This window comes from Pseudorca crassidens, chromosome 14 (assembly GCF_039906515.1).
Source record: "Pseudorca crassidens isolate mPseCra1 chromosome 14, mPseCra1.hap1, whole genome shotgun sequence".
Lineage (NCBI taxonomy): Eukaryota > Metazoa > Chordata > Mammalia > Artiodactyla > Delphinidae > Pseudorca > Pseudorca crassidens.
In genome coordinates, this window is record NC_090309.1 from 72,446,027 (window position 1) to 72,469,047 (window position 23,021).

The 23,021-nt window shown below is 38.7% G+C and overlaps 1 protein-coding gene across 16 annotated transcripts in view; it reads left to right on the plus strand.

Moving 5' to 3' along the window:
• DTNB (dystrobrevin beta) overlaps positions 1 to 23,021 on the plus strand; it is a 255,173-nt gene that overhangs the window by 58,675 nt on the left and 173,477 nt on the right. For all 16 annotated transcript variants that reach the window (XR_010934112.1, XM_067703517.1, XM_067703515.1 and 13 more), the window contains exons 5-6: positions 5,829 to 5,914; positions 16,739 to 16,893. Coding sequence is in view for 15 of the 16 variants with exons in the window: in XM_067703517.1 (XP_067559618.1) it covers positions 5,829 to 5,914; positions 16,739 to 16,893 (241 nt within the window). In the remaining variant the exon portion in view is untranslated. The remainder of the gene's footprint in view (positions 1 to 5,828; positions 5,915 to 16,738; positions 16,894 to 23,021) is intronic.

Sequence of the window (23,021 nt, forward strand, 5' to 3'; positions counted from 1 at the left end):
CTCTAAGGAAATACAAAGAATCATCTTGTTGATTTTTACAAAAATATCCTATTGTGAATTTGGGATTGCCTTGAATCATAACAGGATTCTGATCAGTTTAGGGAGAATTGACATTTTAACAATATTGTCTTTCATTTCATGAACATGGTGTATCTATTTACATTTTCTTTGATTTCTTTCATCAGTAGTTTTCAGCATACACATCTTGAACATAAGTTTAAAAAAAATTTATCTGTTTTTCATATTTTTGGTGGTATTGTATTTCCAATTTTCTTTTGCTAATTTATAGAAATTTGAATTTTTTTATGTTGACCTTGTATTCTGCAGCCTTGCTAAAAAGTCCCGTATTGTAGTGTTTTGGTAGGTTCTATGTATTTCTTTTGTAGGTTCTTTGGGATTTTCTATACAGAAGGTCATATTGTCTGGAGTAGATAGTTTTATTTTTAAACTTTCAGTCTGTATGCATTTATATTTTTTTCTTATGTTGTTGCACCAGCTGTGTTCTCCAGTGTGGTATTGCATTCTAGTAGTGAAAGCAGTCATCCTTGGCTTGTTCTTGATCTCAGTGGAAAAGTACTTAGTCTTTCATCATTAAGTATGATGTTATTAGCTGTTACTTTTTTTTTGAAGGTGCCCATTATCAGACTGAGGAAATTCTTTTCCTGGTTTTCCAAGAGTATTTATGGGAATGGATGTTGAGTATCATTGTCATCTGCATCTATTTGGATGATCGTGTAGCTTTTCTCTTTGTACTGATTGATTTTCAAATGTCAAACTAGTGTTACATCACTGGGATAAAGCCCCCTGGGTTGTGATTTTTTTTAAGTCGTTTTTATATATTGCTGCATTCAATTTGCTCACATTTTGTTGAAGGTTTTGTGTATGGGTTCATGAGGGATACCGACTTCTTATTTTCTTTTGTTGTAATGTATGTATGCGTTTTTGTTATCAGGATAATGCTGGCCCTCATAAAAGAATTGGGAAGTGTTCCCTCCTTTTTTATTCCCTGGAAGAGAGTAGAACTGCAATTATTTCTTTAAATGTTTAGAATTTGCCAGTACAGCTCTCTGAATGAGGAGCTTTCTCTTTTGGAAGGGTTAAAAATACAGATTCAACTTCTGTAATGGATATGGGCCTATTCAGATTACCTGTTTCTTCTTCTTTTTTTAAAAATTCATTTATTTTTGGCTGCGTTGGGTCTTCGTTGCTGCACGTGGGCTTTTCTCTAGTTGCAGCGCGTGGGGGCTACTTTTCGTTGCGGTGCACGGGCTTCTCATTTTCATGGCTTCTCTTGTTGTGGAGCACGGGCTCTAGGCACGTGGGCTTCAGTAGTTGTGGCACATGGGCTCAGTAGTTATGGCTCATGGGCTCTAGAGCACAGGCTCAGTAGTTGTGGCACACGGGCTTAGCTGCTCTGTGGCATGTGGGATCTTCCTGGACCAGGGCTTGAACCCGTGTCCCCCGCATTGGCAGGCAGATTCTTTTTTTTTTTTTCGGTACGCGGGCCTCTCACTGCTGTGGCCTCTCCCGTTGCGGAGCACAGGCTCCGGACGTGCAGGCTCAGTGGCCACGGCTCACGGGCCTAGCCGCTCCGCGGCATGTGGGATCTTCCCGGACTGGGGCACAAACCCGTGTCCCCTGCATCGGCAGGTGGACTCTCAACCACTGCGCCACCAGGGAAGCCCTGCAGGCAGATTCTTAACCACTGCGCAACCAGGGAAGCCCTACCTATTTCTTATTGAGTGAGCTTTAATAATTTCTATTTTTCAAGGAGTAGTTTGTGTCTCCAGTTCATCTAAGTTGTTGAATTTATGGACATAAAGTTTTTGTAATATTTCCTTATTATTTCTGTAATGTTTAGAAAACCTGTGGTGATATCCCTTCTTTCATTTTTGATATTGGTAATTTGTGTCTTCTCTTTTCTTTTCTTAGTCAGTCTGGCTAGAGATTTATCGATGTTATTGGTTTATTCAAAGAACCAGCTTTTGGTTTCATTAATATTCTGTATTGATTTCCTGTTTTCAATTTCATTGATTTCTGTTCTTGCTCATACGATTTTTTGCCTTTTGCTTGTTTTGGGTTTAATTTGCTGTTCTTTTTCTTGAGTCTTCAGATGGAGGCTTAGGTTATTGGCTTAAGAACCTTCTCTTCTAGTATAAACATTTAATATTTGTAAAGTGAAAAGTGCCCACTCTTTCATTGCTTTCCTTTGGCTGCCTGCTTTTGACCCTGGATGCAACTAATGTTATTTTGTCAGTATCCTTTCAGACAGCTTATGCATATACAAATATATGAAAATATATTTTTACTCTCTCCTTTTTAACATAATTGCTAGATTGCATTCTAGCAATTATTTTGTTCCATGCCTTGCTTTTTTTTTTTTTTTAAGTAATCTATCTTGGATATAATTCTCTATGTTTCGTATGTTTTTTTATCATTCTTTTCTATGATAGCCTAATAGCCAGTCTTCTATTAATAGACATCTAAAGCTGGGGCCAGGGCCTTGGGGTTTTTAATGTTTTTATTCTTTTTATATATTTTATTATGGAAATTTTCATTATGGAAAATTTTATGCATTGCAGTTTATATATCTTAAATGTTTTTTAGCTTGTATTTTTCCCTTTCATTATTCTCTCCTTTAAACCATTACCTTTGTCTAGTAATGGTAACCCTCACTTTCCCAGGATTCTTTTTTTGTTTATAAATTTTAGTATTTATTTTTGGCTGTGTTGGGTCTTCGTTGCTGTGCACAGGCTTTCTCTAGTTGCTGTGAGCGGGGGCTACTCTTCGTTGCGGTGCGCGGGCTTCTCGTTGCAGTGGCTTCACTTGTTGCAGAGCACGGGCTCTAGGTGCACGGGCTTCAGTAGTTGCGGCATGCCGGCTCTAGAGCGCAGACTCAGTAGTTGCGGTGCACGGGCTTAGTTGCTCCGCGGCATGTGGGATCTTCCCAGACCAGGGCTGGAACCCGTGTCCCCTGCGTTGGCAGGTGGATTCTTAACCATTGTGCCACCAGGGAAGTCCCTCAGGATTCATTAAAAAAAATTTTTTTTTTTAAATTTCTTTTTGTGGCTGCGTTGGGTCTTAGTTGTGGCATGCGAGGTCTTCATTGAGGCATGCGGGATCTTTTGTTGTGGCGTGGGCTCTTTGTAGTGGCGCACTGGATTCTCTCTAGGCGTGGCATGGGGGTTTTCTCTCTCTAGTTGTGGCGCGCAGGGTCTAGAGCACGTGAGCTCTGTAGTTTGCGGCACGCAGGCTCTCTAGTTGAGGTGCGCAGTCTCAGTAGTTGTGATGCGTGGGCTTAGTTGCCCCGTGGCATGTAGGATCTTAGTTCCCTGACCAGGGATCGCACGCACGTCCCCTGCATTGGAAGGCGGATTCTCTATCACTGGACCACAAGGGAAGTCCCAGGATTCATTTTTTAAAACAGTTTTTATTCAGAAATAGAAAACACTTACGGAAGAATACCTAAAACAAAGTACAGTTTAATGAATTGCTATAAAACAAATATCCATATAAATACTCCAGAGGCCAAGAAATAGAATGTTGTCAGCACCCCAGAAGCCCCTTGTGTTCTCCTTTCTGTGTTACAACTCCTCTCTCTCCCCCCAGAGGTAATCAGTATCTTGATTTCTGTGGAAATCTCTTTTAAGATTAGTTTTTACTTTCCCCTGTGGAATTTCCTGGGTATTCTTAAGTCATGAAATCTGTGTCTGCAAAAAATGTTTCGAGCAAGTTTACCTTAAAAAATGTCGTTAGCTGTGAGCAAGGCTTGACTTTCCTGCTGGTGAGCACTTGCTCCTCATCCTTGCTCTGCTGGTCATCAGGCTTGCTTACTCTCGCTGTGAGCTTCAGGAATACTTTCTTTTGTCACTTCATCTTTCTGGGCCACTTTACTTCAGGATAGAAGCTGCATCCATCAGAATTCTTAGTTGTAAGCAGTAGGAACCATCTCTAGCTAATTCATTAAAAGGATATGGGTGACCAGTCGGCTTTCTAAGAAGGTTGGGAAAGTAGGCTTGATGACCACATTGCCAAGAACAAAGCTCAAAATCATACCACAAAACTGGTCTCAGGAAGTCCCTCTGCAGCTAAGCTGGGCATAGATACTGCTGCTTGTGCTCCAAAAGCCACTGATGCTGGGCTCTGGTTGCTGCCATGAGAATCTCTGTCCCAGCTCTCAGGACACTGGATGTACTGCTCCTACTGCTGACATCCTCGCCAGGTGGATTCTTTGGAGTTCTTACTTCTACAAGTTAATTGTTTTCTATTTGAAGTCTAGAGCGGTGCATCTTATTGGCGGAGCTTGTATTATGTGCCCCTGTCTTAGTTTCAAAGAAAGATGGGAAAGTTTTTTTTTCTTCCTTCTTCATACTTTGGTAGTGGGACATATACTTGTCATATAAGGTAGGGTGTGCTTAAATGTAGACTCAGCATTTGGATGGTTGGCGACCAGAAAGAAATGTCCATTGTAAAAGGTCTGTATCAAGTCTTGGAAATCCATCACTTTTAACACAGTTGTTGCTCTTTATAGACACTCACGTTGCTCATATAATGCAATGAATATTTGACATAGGACTATTTTTTATCATTTCCAGGTGATATATTGCCAGGTGCTATATAAGACATGGAACAGAATCTGTATTTCTGATGATCTATGTATATTAAAAGTCCCATTCTAATTTTAGCTAGTTTTGGGGGAATTCCTGTTTTATCTTATGAGTAAACTTAATGAGATGTAATAGTTAAAAATCAGCTGTAACAAACATTGGTGTCTCCTGGCAGTATTTTCACTGAGAATTTTCTGGCTTATTGACCATTTGCCTTTTTTCAGATGTGATCTTACTGTATACAAAAAGAAGGTTTGGAAAATAGGAGACACTCTTAGGACCATTAGTAAATATAAATAGGATGACATTTTCTTTTCAAAACCAAGATGATATAGTTCTCATTATTGCAAAGGTATTTTACTCTAAGTCACTGTGAAACTTTGTAAGCACAAGCTTTATAAAATTAACACAAAAGCCCATTGTTAATTTACATATGTGACTTTAAAAACCGGCTAGTGAAGTTTTCATCTCTGAAACCAGGACATAGTTGAATGGTTGGAGCAGTGGCCACAGGGGTTGGGGCCTTGCTGTTATTGTCCTGGCTCTGCAGGTGGTGTATAGCGTCACTTTGAGTAGTTCATTTATGGTCTACATTTCATCTTTCTAGTTTCTGAAGAAGAATTCATAATACTGTCCCTTCCCCTTCACTTTTCTCACAGTGGTGGCAGGAGATCTGACACAGATGTCTCAGATGAGACAGATGAACTTCTTAGAATAAACACATGGTAACATAAAGGTTGTTACAGTGAAAACAAGCAAAGATGAAGATAGTATAAAATCTTTATAGCAACATGCATCCTGTTGCCTTAGTACGTAACAATAAACTGTTGTTATGATATCCTGATGGAAGAACACACTTCTGAATTATTATTCAAACCAGGTGGTGCCTCAGATTTGAATACTTAAACACCTCAGCTGTGGATTTAATGGGCTAAGTTGGTAGGATGTTTTTTAGGATCATTCATTCGGCCTTTGCCTACAAAGCCAACAGAAGTTGCTTTATAGGGTGTTTCTAAACTCATTGCCAAATAAACCAGGTTAGTTTTAACACTGTTCACATAGCATATGTGAAGCCTTAATTCTGTAAAGGAAAAAAAGAATCCAAGGTTTCTAAATGTGGTAATATTGTAACAGAAGGGCAGGAATCAATATACTGGTGATACATTTGATTGCTTTTGTGGTTCCAGATAGCAATTATTTCTAATATAATTTATTTTGCAGTGAGGGCCGAGGCAAGTTGACGGTATTTTCAGTTAAAGCTATGTTAGCAACCATGTGTGGTGGAAAAATGCTGGACAAATTGAGATGTAAGTATTTTTATATTATTTGAAAGATTTTGTTTTCAAATTAAGACTTTTAAACACTTTTAAATGAATGTTTTCAGAATTTTGGATGATGGTCTATTGAACTTTTTTGGTTTTTTTACTACCATACCACTCATTTTACAGCAACTGGCTCAGAGTATGTAAGTTATGCCGCCTACTGTTCAGATGGAAAAGTTGGTTGAATTCATTTTTTAATTTTTTTTTTTTTTTTTAGGTTAAAACAAGAAAACTCTGAAAAGATTCAGAATAGTAATGTGGACATTTAAAAAATTCTTTAAAAATGTTTTCTATATTGTTAAAAATTATGCTTGAAGGTGATTTGTTGATCACTTTTAATTAGAAAATAAATTTCATCACTTTTACCGGGTTTGGTCAAGTTTAGCTCTTAATCACTCGATGCTTTATCAGGTGGTATTTCTTATGATTAAACTGTTTTTTAGTACCTTAGATTCAAGTGTAGTTATTTAGAAATTGATAACCTATTTATTCACTTATCTTTCCTTAATTTTTTTCTTACTGTTTACCATTTTGGCATTTTACTGTTCACTAGATACTATTAGAAGGTGGTTAGATGAAGTTGAAGGAGATAAAATTCACAATTACTTAATTTTTCTGCTTATCATTTTCATTTATTCACTCATTAGATAGTCCTTCACTGCCTAAGATATGCCAAGCATTGTGCTAGGTGCTGTACATATATTTTCTCACTGAATCCTTAAAATTTCTTTGAGCAGCAGGTGGTGTTTTCTCTGTTTTATAGATGAGTTAACTGAGGGGGTGAAGCTGGGATTTCAACTCAGGCTGTAGCTTCAGAGCCCTTTCTAAGCTACTCTTTTGTACTCCACTATGCTCATCCTGTAGTGGGAGACCCACATTCAAAATGCCCTAATACAAGTATCCATGGAGTAAGAAACTCTAGCAGGTTTCACAGAGGTGAGATTGAAGCTGTGGGTTTTCATGAAGTGCTGAGAAAACCTGTGAATTGATTTGTTGAAGAAACTGGGTCATCTGTCTTGTGGCATTTCTCATGGACTAGATTTTGATGATTGCATCCCCCTGGTGTTCCTCTGTGCCCTACATTTTTTGTTTTAATTGAAAGATACAGAGCCTTCAACAGATTCAAGTACAGGCTTTTGGGCAAGATTACTTCATGGGTGCATGTTTGTTTTCTGTGCTTTTTCTTACATGTTACCATGACATTAAAAGTTAGAAAGCTAGAAGGCTCACTAGATATAGATTTAGATGTCTAAAGAAAGGTCTTAGTATATTTGGTCAATGTTATCTGGTTATCTCATTTCAAAATCAGCTGCATTGTAAAACAAAGTTTTGGCAGAAAAAAAAGTATAGTTTTATTTAAATACTCTTCTGAGTTTTTTTCACATGGTATCTCAAAATATTACTCTTTTGGGCTGAAATTTCTTAACATTTTCTTAATTCTGACATGGTGTTTTTCTGAGGATGATAATATAATACAGATAAAATTATATCTCATTCACAGAGAAAAAGAAAGTTGGGATTTTGTCTGTTTTTTAACGATGATGATACCAGATAAAGAAATATACATTGCCATTTTTATTAGGACTGGAGAAACTGGTTGAAAATAGAAAATTGATTATATAACTGCACATTCTAGATGATTCTGGACTCTTTAAGTTTCTATGATTAAATTTGCTACATTTACATAGAGCTGGTACCTGGCCCATAGTAAGTGCTAAAATTTTGCCAAATATAAATTGTTGATTGAGAACTAAAATTACTGCAGCTCTCTGTTGTAACTATTAGTGAAAAGGTGCAAATCCTAGTTCTGTGTGAAGTATTGAAGGGATCCAGGTGATAGCAGGTGGGTTTTTTGTTTGTTTATTTATGTGGCTTTTGAATTTCTTAGAGGAGCACAAGTGACCAATATTCAAGTGGCACAAAAGTACACATACCTAGGCAAATGTGACACGTCAGTGTGCTCTCAACACCGTATCGTTACACATTGTGTACGGGAATACAAGCCACACTAGGTCACTTAATAGCATGTTTACATGATTCAGATAGATTTAAAATCTGGTTTCTTTATCTTCTTCACGTTCAAAATTAAGGTTTCTTTACCATCTGTTGCTCTGTTTCATTATTTTTCAAAATTAATTTTTTTTTTGGCTGCGTCAGGTCTTCGTTGCTGCGCGTGGGCTTTCTCTAGTTGCAGTGAGTGAGGGCTACTCTTTGTTGCAGTTCGCGGGTTTCTCACTGCGGTGGCTTCTCTTGTTGCAGAGCATGGGCTCTAGGCACGCGGGCTTCAGTAGTTGTGGCACGTGGGCTCAGTAGTTGTGGCTCTTGGGCTCTAGAGCGCAGGCTCAGTAGTTGTGGCTCACGGGCTTAGCTGTTCCGTGACATGTGGGGTCTTCCCAGACCAGGCATCAAACCAGTGTCCCCTGCATTGGCAGGTGGATTCTTAACCACTGTGCCACCAGGGAAGTCCCCCCGTTTCATTATTTTTATTGTACTGTAATTATCTTGACTAGAGAGTGAGATGTTTAACCTAAGTAACACTTTCAGGCATTGAAGCCTATCTCCACTTTTTTGTTTTAATCATCTAGGGTGGAAACTGCTTTAAGTGTGGTCTGTGCCTTCTGTTTTAAACAGAGCTCACTGATCACAATTTAAATATTTTTCACCTCTTAGGGGTGTCATTCTCTGATGCATTTAGGGCTAATTGCGAGGCTCTGGGTTGTTTGCCCCTTCTCATGTTTTCAGACTGCTGTGTTTTTTCAGCTTTTGAACTTTCTGTCATTGGTGGTGGTGGTGATGGTGTATGCGTGTGTATGTGTGTGTACGTGTCCTTTATCTCTGGTAAATGTGATGGTATTATCAGTGTACCCGTCTCAAGCAGTCTCCTTTTGCTTCTGATATACTTTTCATATGCTACTGACAGAGAAAACATAACCAGCCTTCTTAACATTCTATTCTGTTAGAGCATGGACGAAGTGATTACTCGTATTGAGAGAAGCACTCACTTTAGTAGTTTTGGCTATTGTGAGAATCCTTTTTCCCTTGCTTTCTAGTCACAGCTATGTCCTACTTAGTTGAGGTGGCTGAATAATAGTGTAGAAGAAGGTAGCTATAACACTGTATTGTAACATAAAATGATATTTGACCATTTTTTCACTTTTTTCTTCCTACTTGTTCCCTTGTCTTTGTTCTTAGTTTCTGCAGCCTCCTCCCACTGACTCTACTTCTGTTACCTCTGTTAATGTTCCCATTAAGTTAGATTTTTCTAATTTATGGAATATGCCTCAGCATTTCTACTTTTATTTTTATCTTTTTGCTTTTTACCTCTTATTTTAGAATTTTTTCCTTTAATTTTTTCCCCTTTTTCCTTGATCTGTCTTTGTTTGCTTGTTTTAGTGTCAAGATGGCATTTAAAATGACTTAACCAATACTTGTGTTTTTAGTTTGAAACATTTCCTTTTTTAAGATTTTTTTGATGTGGACTGTTTTTTTAAAAGTCTTTATTGATTTTGCTACAATATTGCCTCCGTTTTATGTCTTGTTTTTTTGGCCGTGAGGCAGTGTGGAATCTTCGCTCCACAGCCAGGGATCGAACCTGCACCCCCTGCATTGGAAGGCAAAGTCCCAACCACTGGACTGCCAAGGAAGTCCAGAAACATTTCTTAATTAGACTTTTCAGGTCTCTCTTAAGAGAGTTTCTGTCCCCAGGTATCATTCATTTATAGATAAATGGTTAACTGTTGTGGCCATTAGGGACTGTATCCTAGATTCAAAGGCAACTTAAGTCAGGATTCTAAATACCAATGATTTATAATCAGAGTACAGACTTTGATTATCAGCATGATGAAAACTCAGTAATGTCAGAAACCCAAAAAATAACTCAGAGAAACAAAATTTACAGCCTGTAAAACCCATTATTTATTAAACCATACTAATTGTCAGCTAATTTAGCTATGTGATTTATTTACTTTGTCTAATTCTGCTATTTTCTAAGAAACTTATCTCTTATGCAAACCGCATCTGTCTTGCACTGAAAGATAGGAGCAGATGATTCATGCAATTTATTTTTAAATCCTTTAGAAAACTGGTGCCACCGTTTTGAAGGGCAGTCTAGCAGTGTGTCAGAAAGGCTATCAGAATATTTGTGCCCAGTGACTCAGCCTGCTTCTAGAGTTTATCATGAGGAATTAATCAGAGGTGTGCCCTAGGTTTTACATATATTTGTTGCAACACTTTTTATAATATATGAAGACTTAAAACAGCTTTAGTGTCCAAAAGTGAGAGCTCAGTTACACTTTGGGATACCGACGTGATTGGATATACTGCCTTTAAAAATATGCTTCAGATCAAAATGCATAAATGTAATATAGTTTTAAATAAAAATTTATTATGCACATAGGAAAAGAAAGAAATATACCAAAATGATAACACTGTTAGGTGTTTTCTCTGGGTTATATAGCATAAATGGTTTTATAATTATATAATATTATAAAATGGTTTTATAATAATAATTTATATTATTGTTTCTGCGTGTTTTTGATAGACCACACTTTGTGCAGCCGGAGAAAAGATGACCTGAGGTGTTTTTTCTCAGAACAGGCAGTTCTGACATTTCAGTTGTTTGCTTCCTTGATGTTTCATTAACAGACTGTAGGGAGCCAACCTTTGAAGTTATAATTAAGCAGTTTCACCTGTTCAAAATTTAGCATCCTCTCTTACAGTCTTCTAACCACTTGTCACTGCATATTTATCCTGACTGGTTTCTGTTAATCATCTCTTCCCTTCATTAGCCTGAAGTGACTCTTTAATCTGAATACTTGCCCATATTTCACATTTCTCATATAACCAAAATGTTTTAGAGCTAGAAGCAAGTAAGAAATGAGTCGTACATCTGCATTTTATGAAAAAGAAAAAGATAAACAAAAACCAAGGAAGGCCTGGAGACTTGTTTAAGGTAGTTCTGACTCAATCAACACTAGAAGCCCAAGGCATGGCTGCATCCCATCCTCCAGCCTCACTCTGACTTAATGAATGATGTAGGAATATTCATGAGTTTGGGAATAAAATATGCACTTGGATTTAGTTACATACAGATATTTATAAACATGCAGATGTGTATACATTTTTTGTGGGTTAGGTTGCTCAGTTGGTAGAAAGATGACAGGAGAAGATGAGAGACGTTTGCCAGGAAAACTAACATATAGAAGAAAATGGCTTTCTTTTCTGTAGACTTGAGTCTTTATTGTAAACAGCCCTATCATCTTGCAAAAGTATATGGTTGGTCATGTGGGGATGAGAGGAGAGTGGATAGATGGATAGATGCAATGAGTAAAGCCAGGGTCATTATCACCAGAAAAAAATTTGAAACATATGTGAAGATGGTAGAAAAGTAACATTATTTTGCCACTACACAAAGGACAGAATATTTTTAAAAGATTGTACACGTGTGCATGTAAGGGCTTGATTGTGGGTTTTTCACAAGGGAGAAAGCCTGTATTTTTATCTGGAAACAACTAATGGGAAATTAGCATACTTTCTTTCAGAGATGTATAAATAGAAAGAGAATTATTGGGGAAATTAACCAGTGATCTGGGAAGCAGTTTATTCCCTTAATGCCAGAAGGGTTTAGGGCTTTAATTAAAGGACTAGTTTAATTTTGGGGATGTTTTTATTAAATTGTCTCTTATTTATTTCTTTGGTAAGGTATTTTTATATGTATATAGTAAATCACACTTAGATTCATTGTTATATTTCATTTACAATAAAAAGTAAGCAATTATTTTCAGTGTTTTTGTTACAGATATGAGAAGCCTAATCTAAAAATAAACTGTTTTAAACAAGTAACTCTAGAAGTCATGACTTCTAAGTAATTACTTAATAGTTTTGAGGTCTACCAGTTTTTCTTTTAAAACCAACCAACCAACAAACATGTTTCTGCTTGTTCTCTTACTAGTGTAATGTGGGCCTATTAAGTTATAGTTTCTTTTTTCATTGATTAAAATTTTTTTTTTTACTACTTTGAATCTATTTTATGACCTAGTAACTAAGTATATAACTGAAAGTAATACTTTTTTTGAGGGGGAAGTTAGTCATTTCACTATCTAATCACTCCTTTATTGCTCTGAATGAGTTAGGTGTAGATTTGGTGGTGTGCATGTGTACACGTATGTTTTTGTGATTGGAAGCTATACATATGTGTATTTATCAATATATACTTGGTAGCTGAAGTCTCTGGTCTTGAATATTTCTACCATTAACTTGCTAGTTTCTCCATTATGAATACATTGAGTGGCAACAGAAAACTTGACTAACAGTGGCATAAAACCATTGGGATTTATTTTTCTCATGCAACAATAAATTCAGAGGCTGGCAAGTTCAAGGTTGGTACCATGACTCAGGGATGTCATCAGAGACTTGGGTTCCTCCTGTCTTCCTGCTCTGCCATATGGCTTTCCTCCTAGGATTATAAGTGACTGCTCTTTACTGCGCCTTATTCTCATTTTAAGTAGAAAGAAGAAAGAGATGCCTGTATCAGGAAAGCAAAAGCTTTTCCACAAATTCACTTCAGAATTACGACGTGCACAAGAGTCTGGGAAGTAATTTTTAAGGGGAACACATTGCCATTCTAATCAGAGTTCAGTTCGGGAGTGAAAATGGGAAAATAGATACTGAGTAGTAGGCACCTTGCAGTGTCTGCCACATCCCATATTTCCCCTTAGTTTTCATTCAGATTTAGTGGATGATTATTTTCTTCATTATGAGAACAGCAGCCAGCTATTTGAAAATTAAGTCATGATGCTCTTCCCTCCTTCAAAGGGCATCAGTTATTCACATAATTGGTAATGTTTTCAAAACTCTGTATCTGCTGTCTCGAACTGTGGCCCAGTACTTTGCTTCTAACTGCCTGCAGGATGGTTCTACTTGGAAATTTGCTGATTAGTTCAAATACAGTTATGTTCAAAGCTAAGTGTCTTTATCTTCAATTTGGTTATTTCAGTCAGGGTTGTCAGCATTTTTCTGAGCTAGAAGCTTAAAATAATCCTAATTTTAGAAATTCCTTTATTCTCTAATCCAGTTTGCCATCAACTTCAGTTTCCTGCACTGAAATGTCTTGGAGTTGACCAAGCCCGCCCCTCAATACTGTCACTGCTGTAATTCTGACTCTCACTTTCTTACTTGTGCATTATTTACAGGGTTTTCTAGTTGATGTCGCCAATCTTATTCTTCCTCTTTTATTCATTCTGCCAATCATTAGCAGTCTAATTTTCTTGAAACCTAAATTTCTAAATATTTCTTCCCTACTTCAGCATTTTTAAACCAAATCCAAATTGTTTCCTCTTTCAAAGTTTTCATTCATAACATACTTTTCTTTTTTTTTTTTTTTGCGGTACGCGGGCCTCTTACTGTTGTGGCTTCTCTCGTTGCGGAGCACAGGCTCCGGACTCACAGGCTCAGCGGCCGTTGCTCACGGGCCCAGCCGCTCCAGGGCATGTGAGATCTTCCCGGACCGGGGCACGAACCCGTGTCCCCTACATCAGCAGGCAGACTCTCAACCACTGCACCACCAGGGAAGCCCAATAACATACTTTTCGTATTCAATCTCTATTTACCTTTACTTCACAATATAAATTATCATAGAATGTTCTCTTTGATGCACTGTTTCTTGCCTGCCACCACTAACAGACACACTCTATAAATTCCTGCCACAGAGACTTTTATCCTACTCTCCTTTTTTCTTTCTAGATTGAAGTATGGTTGATTTACAATATTATATTAGTTTCAAGTGTGCAACATAGTGATTCAATATTCTTAGAGATTATACTCCATTTAAAGTTACTGTAAAATATTGGCTATATTCCCTGTGTTGTACAGTATATCCTTGCAGCTTATTTATTTTATACATAGTAGTTTGTACCTCTTCGTTCCCTACCCCCATCTTGCCCCTCCCCACTGGTAACCACCAGTTTGTTCTCTGTATCTGTGAGTCTGTTTCTGTTTTGTTATATTTATTCATTCGTTTTATTTTTCCTGTTCTTCTCTAGTTGTGTCCCCAGACCCCCACCCCCCAGCTGTTTTGACCTCATCATTCCAAATTCTGTTTTTCAAGGCCAGGCCTCTAAATTTCTTGTTTGTTTGTTTGTTGTTGTTGTTGTTGTTTTGCGGTACATGGGCCTCTCACTGTTGTGGCCTCTCCCGTTGCGGAGCACAGGCTCCGGACATGCAGGTTCAGTGGCCATGGCTCACGGGCCCAGCCGCTCCGCGGCATGTAGGATCTTCCTGGACCGGGTCACGAACCCGTGTCCCCTGCATCGGCAGGTGGACTCTCAACCACTATGCCACCAGGGAAGCCCCCTATGTGTTTTTGTGTCTACTCTACACTATATTTTGAAGAAGTGTGATGTAATGGAATGTCTTTGCAGTCGGATAAGTGTGGGTTTAAATCTTGATTTAGCCACTTAGTAACTTTTGACCTTAAGAAAGTTAACCTTTCTAAGCTACTTTCCTTATCTATAAAATTTAACAATTATGTGCATACACATGTGTACGTACACACCTTTTTGTGACAGTAAAATGAGGTAATGTTTAGTAAACTATAGTAGTACTTAATATTGGGGATTGCTACATGAAAACAAAAACCAAGGTAACAGTATTTTAAACAAAGTTGAAGTTTATTTTTCTCGTATATAAAAGAAGTCCAGGAGTATGTAGTCCAGGGCTGGTATGATAGTTTCATGTTCATCTGGAACCCAGGCTTTCTATATCTTTCTTTTCTATCATTCTAGTGTATGATTTCTACATAAAAGTTGAGATTACCACATAGTCCAAGGTGGCTGCTGGAAGCTCCAGCCATCATAGCTGCATTCCAGATAGCAAAAGGAGGAAGGAAGAAAGGATCTATTTCCAGTGCAGTCAGCTTTCTTTAAAAAGCTGCCTAAAACTAGCCTTCTAGGAAGTCTCACAACCCTTCTGCTTATAGTCTCATTGTCCAAACACCTAGTCATATGACTGCAACTTGTTAGAAGAAGGCTTCAAAGTTTAATCTCTTAGTTGGGTACATTGCTGCACAAAATAAAATTAGTGTTCTGTTACTAAGGAAGGAGATAAGAATACTGGGTGTCTACAGCAGACTCAGCCATAGTTACCTGTCGTGGTGCCAGGCAAATGGTGAGGTTTAACAAATATCTTACGCCTCCCTTCTTTCTGTTCTATTTAGAGTCAGCTTAGTGCTTTATTCTTCTTTGCTTCATGTGTATCTTATTTTTTCCAGCTATGTTGAAAGTTTCTTGGGGGGGATAAGGACCATGTATCAAACTTCTTTGTTGTTTTTCAAAACACCTAGCAGAGTACTTGGCACTTGGACTACTTAGTAAGAACTTAGTATGTATTTGTTAATTAATTGATTTTACTTTCTACTAGGACTATACTTCTTTTAGCCTCTTGTTGGATTTTCCCCACCTCATGGGTATTTAATACTTTTCCCTCAACTACAAGCTAGCAGCTCTCATGAGAGGAATGTACTGGAGATTTTCATTCCTTGATAATTTCCTGTTTTCTAATGCCTTAAAAGTTACCCTGTGGACTTGATGATCTAAATTTTATCTTTCTTTGATTAATGTATTTTAATGGTTGTTTTTTTCCTATATCTGGTGCTTTGGGATACATATGTATTTCTAATATACCTGTTCATTATGAATATATAGAATATGATGTTTTTTTCTTTTTCTTTTTTGTGGTATGCGGGCCTCTCACTGCTGTGGCCTCTCCTGTTGCGGAGCACAGGCTCCAGACGCGCAGGCTCAGCGGCCATGGCTCACGGGCCCAGCCGCTCCGCGGCATGTGGGATCTTCCTGGACCGGGGCACGAACCCGTGTCCCCCGCATCGGCAGGCGGACTCTCAACCACTGTGCCACCAGGGAAGCCCAGAATATGATTTTTAAAAGTGCCATGTTTGGAAAGGCCTCAGGAAATTATTTTTCTCTGCATATTTAACTCACTGATTTGTTTGTAAGAAAGCTGAATAGTTTGAAAAGAAAGCTTAGGTTAAAGTTGTCAAGTTGTTTTGAGCTCCTGGTTATTTTTCTTTTTCTCCCCAATTATGGGTGAGAAGAGAGAAATAACTAACTGGAGATAGGAAACTCTCTACAAGGAGATAAAGAAATAGTAGTATTACTGGAACTGTCTTTCTAGCTGCTTGGGTCAGACTTTATATAAAAATAGGATCTTATAGTATCAGAGTATCTTGTGATAGAAGAGATTATATGAGTTCTTTTTATTCTACTCTGGAACTTACTAAATGGAATATTCTAAATAAACATACTACACAGGAATATATTACATCATTAGTATAATAATATGCAAATACGATACAATTTCTTTCATACCCTATCACCAATATGCAAATATATTCATACACTCAAAGATGTATATGTCTTATATAAATACGTACACAAATGTAAGAGATAAAGATATGCTGCTACAAATTCTTCTTGGAATAAAGTGAGGTGTAAATAGATAAAATAAAAAGTTATACGTTATCCAGTTACGTATGCTCGAAAAGAGTAGGTAGGTAGACGTACATGAGTGGTTATGTGATGTTTAGGTAGAATATTAAGTGGGTGGGAAAGAGGGGCCTCATCAGCAAAGTAACCACACAGTGTTAATGAGAATGAGAATTCGTGTTAACTAAAAATCATAACAACTTTATGATACTTTTTAATGATGCTTTTGGACTGGTATACAAATGACATAGAGCTGTTTATTAAGAGTTGATATTTCCTTATAGTTTGACTTTATTTGGTTTTGTTCTCATAGATGTTTTCTCCCAGATGTCAGATTCCAATGGCTTAATGATATTTAGCAAGTTTGACCAGTTTCTGAAGGAAGTTCTGAAGCTCCCAACAGCTGTCTTTGAAGGGCCATCTTTTGGTTACACAGAGCACTCAGTCCGCACCTGTTTTCCACAGCAGGTAAGGATGGGTTTATAGAATCTAGGATTAGAAGAGCTCTCATCCACCCCTCCACCTTTTGTCAGATTTCGCCAGATTGCTTCACTCTAGGAATATAGGTCTTGAGTAGGGGAGGGAAAATAACTTTTAAGTCAGAGGAGAGGATGTAGAAGAGAGGGGGGATTAAAAATTCGCCTGAGAACTCTTTTCTTGGAAGAGCGGAGGGAAGTCTTTTCTGAAAAAATGATAACAGTTGAAATATTTTAAATTACTAAAAATTTCAAGAACAATGTTTAAGGTAAAGTATTTTTCTTATTGCTGCTAGACATATGTTACTCTCCCTAATGAGTTTTTTTTTAATAACCTTTTTTTTTTTTCCTTGGCGGCACGCGGGCCCCTCACTGCTGTGGCCTCTCCCATTGCGGAGCACAGGCTCCGCATGCGCAGGCTCAGCGGCCATGGCTCACGGGCCCAGCCGCTCCGCGGCATGTGGGATCCTCCCAAACCGGGGCACGAACCCGTGTCCCCTACATCGGCAGGCGGACTCTCAACCAGTGTGCCACCAGGGAGGCCGGATTGTTGGAAGATTTTTAATCACAGCTTCAATTTCAGTGCTTGTGATTGGCCTGTTTATATTTTCTATTTCTTCCTGGTTCAGTCTCAGATGGTTGTGCTTTTCTAAGTATTTCCATTTCTTCCAGCTTGTCCATTTTATTGGCATATAGTTGCTTGTAGTAATCTCTCATGATCCTTTGTATTTCTGCAGTGTCAGTTATTACTTCTCCTTTTTCATTTCTAATTCTGTTGATTTGAGTCTTCTCCCTTTTTTCTTGATGAGTCTGGCTAATGGTTTATCCATTTTGTTTATCTTCTCAAAGAACCAGCTTTTAGTTTTATTGATCTTTGCTATCGTTTCCTTCATTTATTTCTGCTCTGATCTTTATGATTTCTTTCCTTCGGCTAACTTCGGGAGTTTTTGTTCTTCTTTCTCTAATTGCTTTAGATGTAAGGTTAGGTTGTTTATTTGAGATTTTTCTCGTTTCTTGAGGTAAGATTGTATTGCTATAAACTTCCCTCTTAGAACTGCTTTTGCTGCATCCCATAGGTTTTGGGTTGTCATGTTTTCATTGTCATTTGTTTCTAGGTATTTTTTGATTTCCTCTTTGATTTCTTTGGGGATCTCTTGGTTATTTAGTAGTGTATTGTTTAGCCTTCATGTGTTTGTATTTTTTACAGTTTTTTTCCTGTAATTGATATCTAGTCTCATAGCATCGTGGTTGGAAAAGATACTTGATACAATTTCAATTTTCTTAAATTTACCAAGGCTTGATTTGTGACCCAAGACATGATCTATCCTGGAGAATGTTCCATGAGCACTTGTGAAGAAAGTGTATTTTGTTTGGATGGAATGTCCTATAAGTATCAATTAAGTCCATCATGTTTAATGTATCATTTAAAGCTTGTGTTTCCGTATTTATTTTCATTTTGGATGATCTGTTCATTGGTGAAAGTGAGGTGGTAAAGTCCCCTACTATGATTGTGTTACTGTCGATTTCCCCTTTTATGGCTGTTTCCATTTGCCTTATGTATTGAGGTGCTCCTATGTTGGGTGCATAAATATTTACAATTCTTATGTCTTCTTCTTGGATTGATCCCTTGATCATTATGTAGTGTCCTGCTTTGTCTCTTGTAATAGTCTTTGTTTTAAAGTGTATTTTGTCTGATATGAGAATTGCTACTCCAGCTTTCTTTTGATTTCCATTTGCATGGAATATCTTTTTCCATCCCTCACTTTCAGTCTGTATGTGTCCCTAGGTCTGAAGTGGCTTGTAGGAGCGTATGTATGGGTCTTGTTTTTGTATCCATTCAGCCAGTCTGTGTCTTTTGGTTGGAGCATTTAATCCACTTACATTTAACGTAATTATCGATATGTATGCTCCTGTTATCATTTTCTTAATTGTTTTAGGTTTGTGTTTGTAGGTCTTTTCCTTCTCTTGGTTTCCTGCTAGAGAAGTTCCTTTAGCATTTGTTGTAAAGCTTGTCTGGTGGTGCTGAATTCTCTTAGCTTTTGCTGTCTGTAAAGGTTTTAATTTCTCCATCGAATCTGATTGAGATCCTTGCTGGGTAGAGTAATCTTGGTTGTAGGTTTTTCCTTTTCATCACTTTAAATATATCCTGCCACTGCCTTCTGGCTTGGAGAGTTTCTGGTGAAAGATCAGCTGTTAACCTTATGGGGGTTCCCTTGTGTGTTATTTGTTGCTCTCGCTTGCTGCTTTTAATTTTTTTTCTGTGTATTTAATTTTTGATAGTTTGATTAATATGTGTCTTGGCATGTTTCTCCTTGGATTTATCCTGTATGGGACTCTCTGTGCTTCCTGGACTTGACTATTTCTTTTCCCATATTAGGGAAGGTTTCAACTCTAATCTCTTCAAATATTTTCTCAGTCCCTTTCTTTTTCTCTTCTTCTTCTTCTGGGACCCATGTAATTCGAATGTTGGTGCATTTAATGTTGTCCCAGAGGTCTCTGAGACTGTCCTCAATTCTTTTCATTCCTTTTTCTTTATCCTGTTCTGTGGTAGTTATTTCCACTATTTTATCTTCCAGGTCACTTATCCATTCTTCTGCCTCAGTTATTCTGCTGTTGATTGCTTCTAGAGAATATTTAGTTTCATTTATTGTGTTATTCATCATTGTTTGTTTGCTCTTTAGTTCTTCTAGGTACTTGATAAACGTTTCTTGTATCTTCTCTGTTTCCAAGATTTTGGATCATCTTTACTATCATTATTCTGAATTCTTTTTCAGGTAGACTGCCTATTTCCTCTTCATTTGTTTCGTGTGGTGGACTTTTACTTTGCTCTTTCATCTGCTGCGTATTTCTCTGTCTTCTCATTTTGCTTAGTTTACTGCGTTCGGGGTCTCCTTTTCACAGGCTGTATGTTTGTAGTTCCTGTTTTTTTTGGTGTCTGCCCCCAGTGGGTAAGGTTGGTGCAGTGGGTTGTGTAGCCTTCCTGGCAGAGGGGACTGGTGCCTGTGTTCTGGTAGATGAACCTGGATCTTATCTTTCTGGTGGACAGGACTGTGTCCAGTGGTGTGTTTTGGGGTGTCTGTGCACCTGTTATGATTTTAGGCAGCCTCTCTGCTAATGGGTGTGATTGTGTTCCTGTCTTGCTAGTTGTTTGGCATAGGGTATCCAGCACTGTAGCTTGCTGGTCATTGTGTGGAGCTGGGTCTTAGTGTTGAGACGGAGATATGTGGGAGAGCTCTCGCTGATAGACATTACGTGCGGCCAGGAGGTCTCTGGTGGTCCAATGTCCAGAACTCGGCCTTCTCACCTCAGAGGCTCAGGCCTGAAAGCCAGCCGGAGCACCAAGACCCTATCAGCCACACGGCCAGGTGCGTGGGGAGTTTCTTGCCTTTTGGGAAGTCTGAGGTCTTCTGCCAGTGTTCAGTAGGTGTTCTGTAGGAGTTGTTCCACATGTAGATGTTTTTGTTTGTTTGTTTGTTTTTTTGTGGTACGCAGGCCTCTCACTGTTGTGGCCTCTCCCGTTGTGGAGCACCCGCTCCAGACGCGCAGGCTCAGTGGCCATGGCTCACGGGCCCAGCCACTCCACAGCATGTGGGATCTTCCCGGACCGGGGCACGAACCCGTGTCCCCTGCATCGGCAGGCGGACTCTCAACCACTGTGCCACCAGGGAAGCCCTGTAGATGTATTTTTGATGTACATGTGGGGAGGAAGGTGATCTCCACGTCTTACTCTTCTGCCATCTTGAAGGTCCTCCCCATTATTCCTTTTAATCATAAGCAAATTTGAGTTTAAGTCATCATTTTAAAAAACAGCCTTGTTGATGTCCCTAGTGCGCTTTGAAAAAACCTTACTAACTCCTCGCTGCCTCCTGGATAATGTAGTTAGCCAGACAAGGTGTTGCTTCTCGATCCAACCCCTGCCTCTCTTTCACCTTCATTCCTGATCCCTCCTACCCCCACAGACCCCATCCCTCAGGATGCCATGGATTCTTTTTAGATATTGCCCCAGTGCCACAGGGGTTGTACCATTTACACTCCCACCAGCAGTGTGTAAGTCCATCTTTTTCTCCACAGCCTTGCCAACAGCACATGTTCTTACATTTAGGAATTTTTGCCAGTCTGAGAGATGAGAAGTGTTACCTCAGCATAGTTTTGATTTGCATTTCTCTTGTTTTGAGTAGGTGAAAGTGGTATACTTCTCTTCTTTGTTTATGCTGTTAGCTCTCACTGAAATGCCAGTAACCCCGACCTTCTTTCTCTCCTCCAACAAGGGCCTCATATTTCAAGTCACAGCTAAATATTTCCTTGTCTTTATTGCTCTGAATCTTTCAATGTAGGATTAATTGTTTCCTCTTCTACAGGCCCTGGCCTGTTACATCTAGCTCACTTATGCCCTGAGGGATGCACCTTGGTCTCCTTCAAATTTAAATCCCCCTTACTAACAGTGTCTGGAAAATCATCAGTGCTTACTAGGTAGTTTGATTGAGTAGTGGTTTTAAATCTATTATGGCATGAGTAAGTATCTGGGCTTGAATTCTTACTGCAAGCTTAAAGCTCATGGATGTGATTGCAACCTTGTTGTTTTCACTGATATTATTCCATAATTTTCTCAAATGAGACAATCTTTGCAATGAGGAAAATACCGAATTTCAGAATTTTTGAAGACTTTTTCCATTCTTTTTTAAAAAAAGCTATAATAAATAAAAGTATCTCGATAAAAAGCACAGCAACACTATATTGTTGTGTCATTACAAAGTACTCTAATTTTCAAAGTCCAGAATAAATCTGTGTTATGATTCAGTATCTTATAATAACTGAAAGGCTGACCCATAGCACTGGTCCTGTAACCAGTTAATGTGTGTTTGCTCTTGTCAGACAAAGTATTTCTATAACTTTACACAAAAAGTTTGTATAAAAACATTTTAATCTGAAAGATTTAAAAAATGCTGTTTTTAAGTCTTTTAGCTAAATGTCATACATTGTTTAACTGATTACCAAGTAAGTGATAGGGCAATGGATAAGAAATATCTCCCTGTTGCCCATAAGAAAATAGGAGTTTTGTTTTGTTGTTTTTGTTGTTGTTGTTTTTGGCTGCACTGGGTCTTTGTTGCTGTGCACGGGCTTTCTCTAGTTGTGGCGAGTGGGGGCTACTCTTTGTTTCAGTGTGCGGGCGTCTCATTGCGGTGGCTTCTCTTGTTGCAGAGCACGGGCTCTAGGCGCCCAGGCTTCAGTAGTTGCAGCACACAGGCTCAATAGTTGCGGCATGTGGGCCCTAGAACGTGTGAGCTTCAGTAGTTGCGGCACGTGGGGTCAGTAGTTGTAACACACGGGCTTAGTTGCTCCGCGGCATGTGGGATCTTCCCAGACCAGGGATTGAACTCATGTCCCCTCCATTGGCAGGCGGTTTCTTAACCACTACACCACCAGGGAAGTCCCAGAAAATAGGAGTTTTTAATGGAAAAGATGAGATTGGAAATTGCAGCTATGGTGACCTAATGCTAAATTATTTTACTTGTTTTCTCATGTTATTTTAGTGATACTGGATTTCTCACTTTTAAGAGATGATTTCTCCCCTCTTTTAAAACAGGAAAGTTGTAGCCAAGAGTGGAGGGAGGGAAGTCAAATGCCATCTAGACTAATAATTGTCAGTATTGATGATTAGGATAACAAAGCGTGGGGAAGTAGACAGAAAACAGAAACACTGGTTTCTAAGAAAAATATGAGAGTGCATACAAAGATAAAAACAGGCTCAATGTTTTATTGAGGAAAGCATAAATAAATCATGGTGTTTTTGCTCAGTGGATGAGGCAGCTGTTAAAATGATTAGAAAAGAAGACCTTGTAGCAAAACAATAAAGTATTTAATAAAACATTAAGTGGGGGATTCCCTGGTGGCACAGTGGTTGGGAATCTGCCTGCCAATGCAGGGAACACGGGTTCGAGCCCTGGTTTGGGAAGATCCCACATGCGGCGAAGCAGCTAAGCCTGGGCGCCACAACTACTGAACCTGTGCTTCATCATGTGCCTCAACTACTGAAGCCCACACGCCTAGAGCCTGTGCTCTGCAACAAGAGAAGCCACCGCTATGAGAAGCCCGCGCATGGCAACAAAGAGTGGCTCCCAC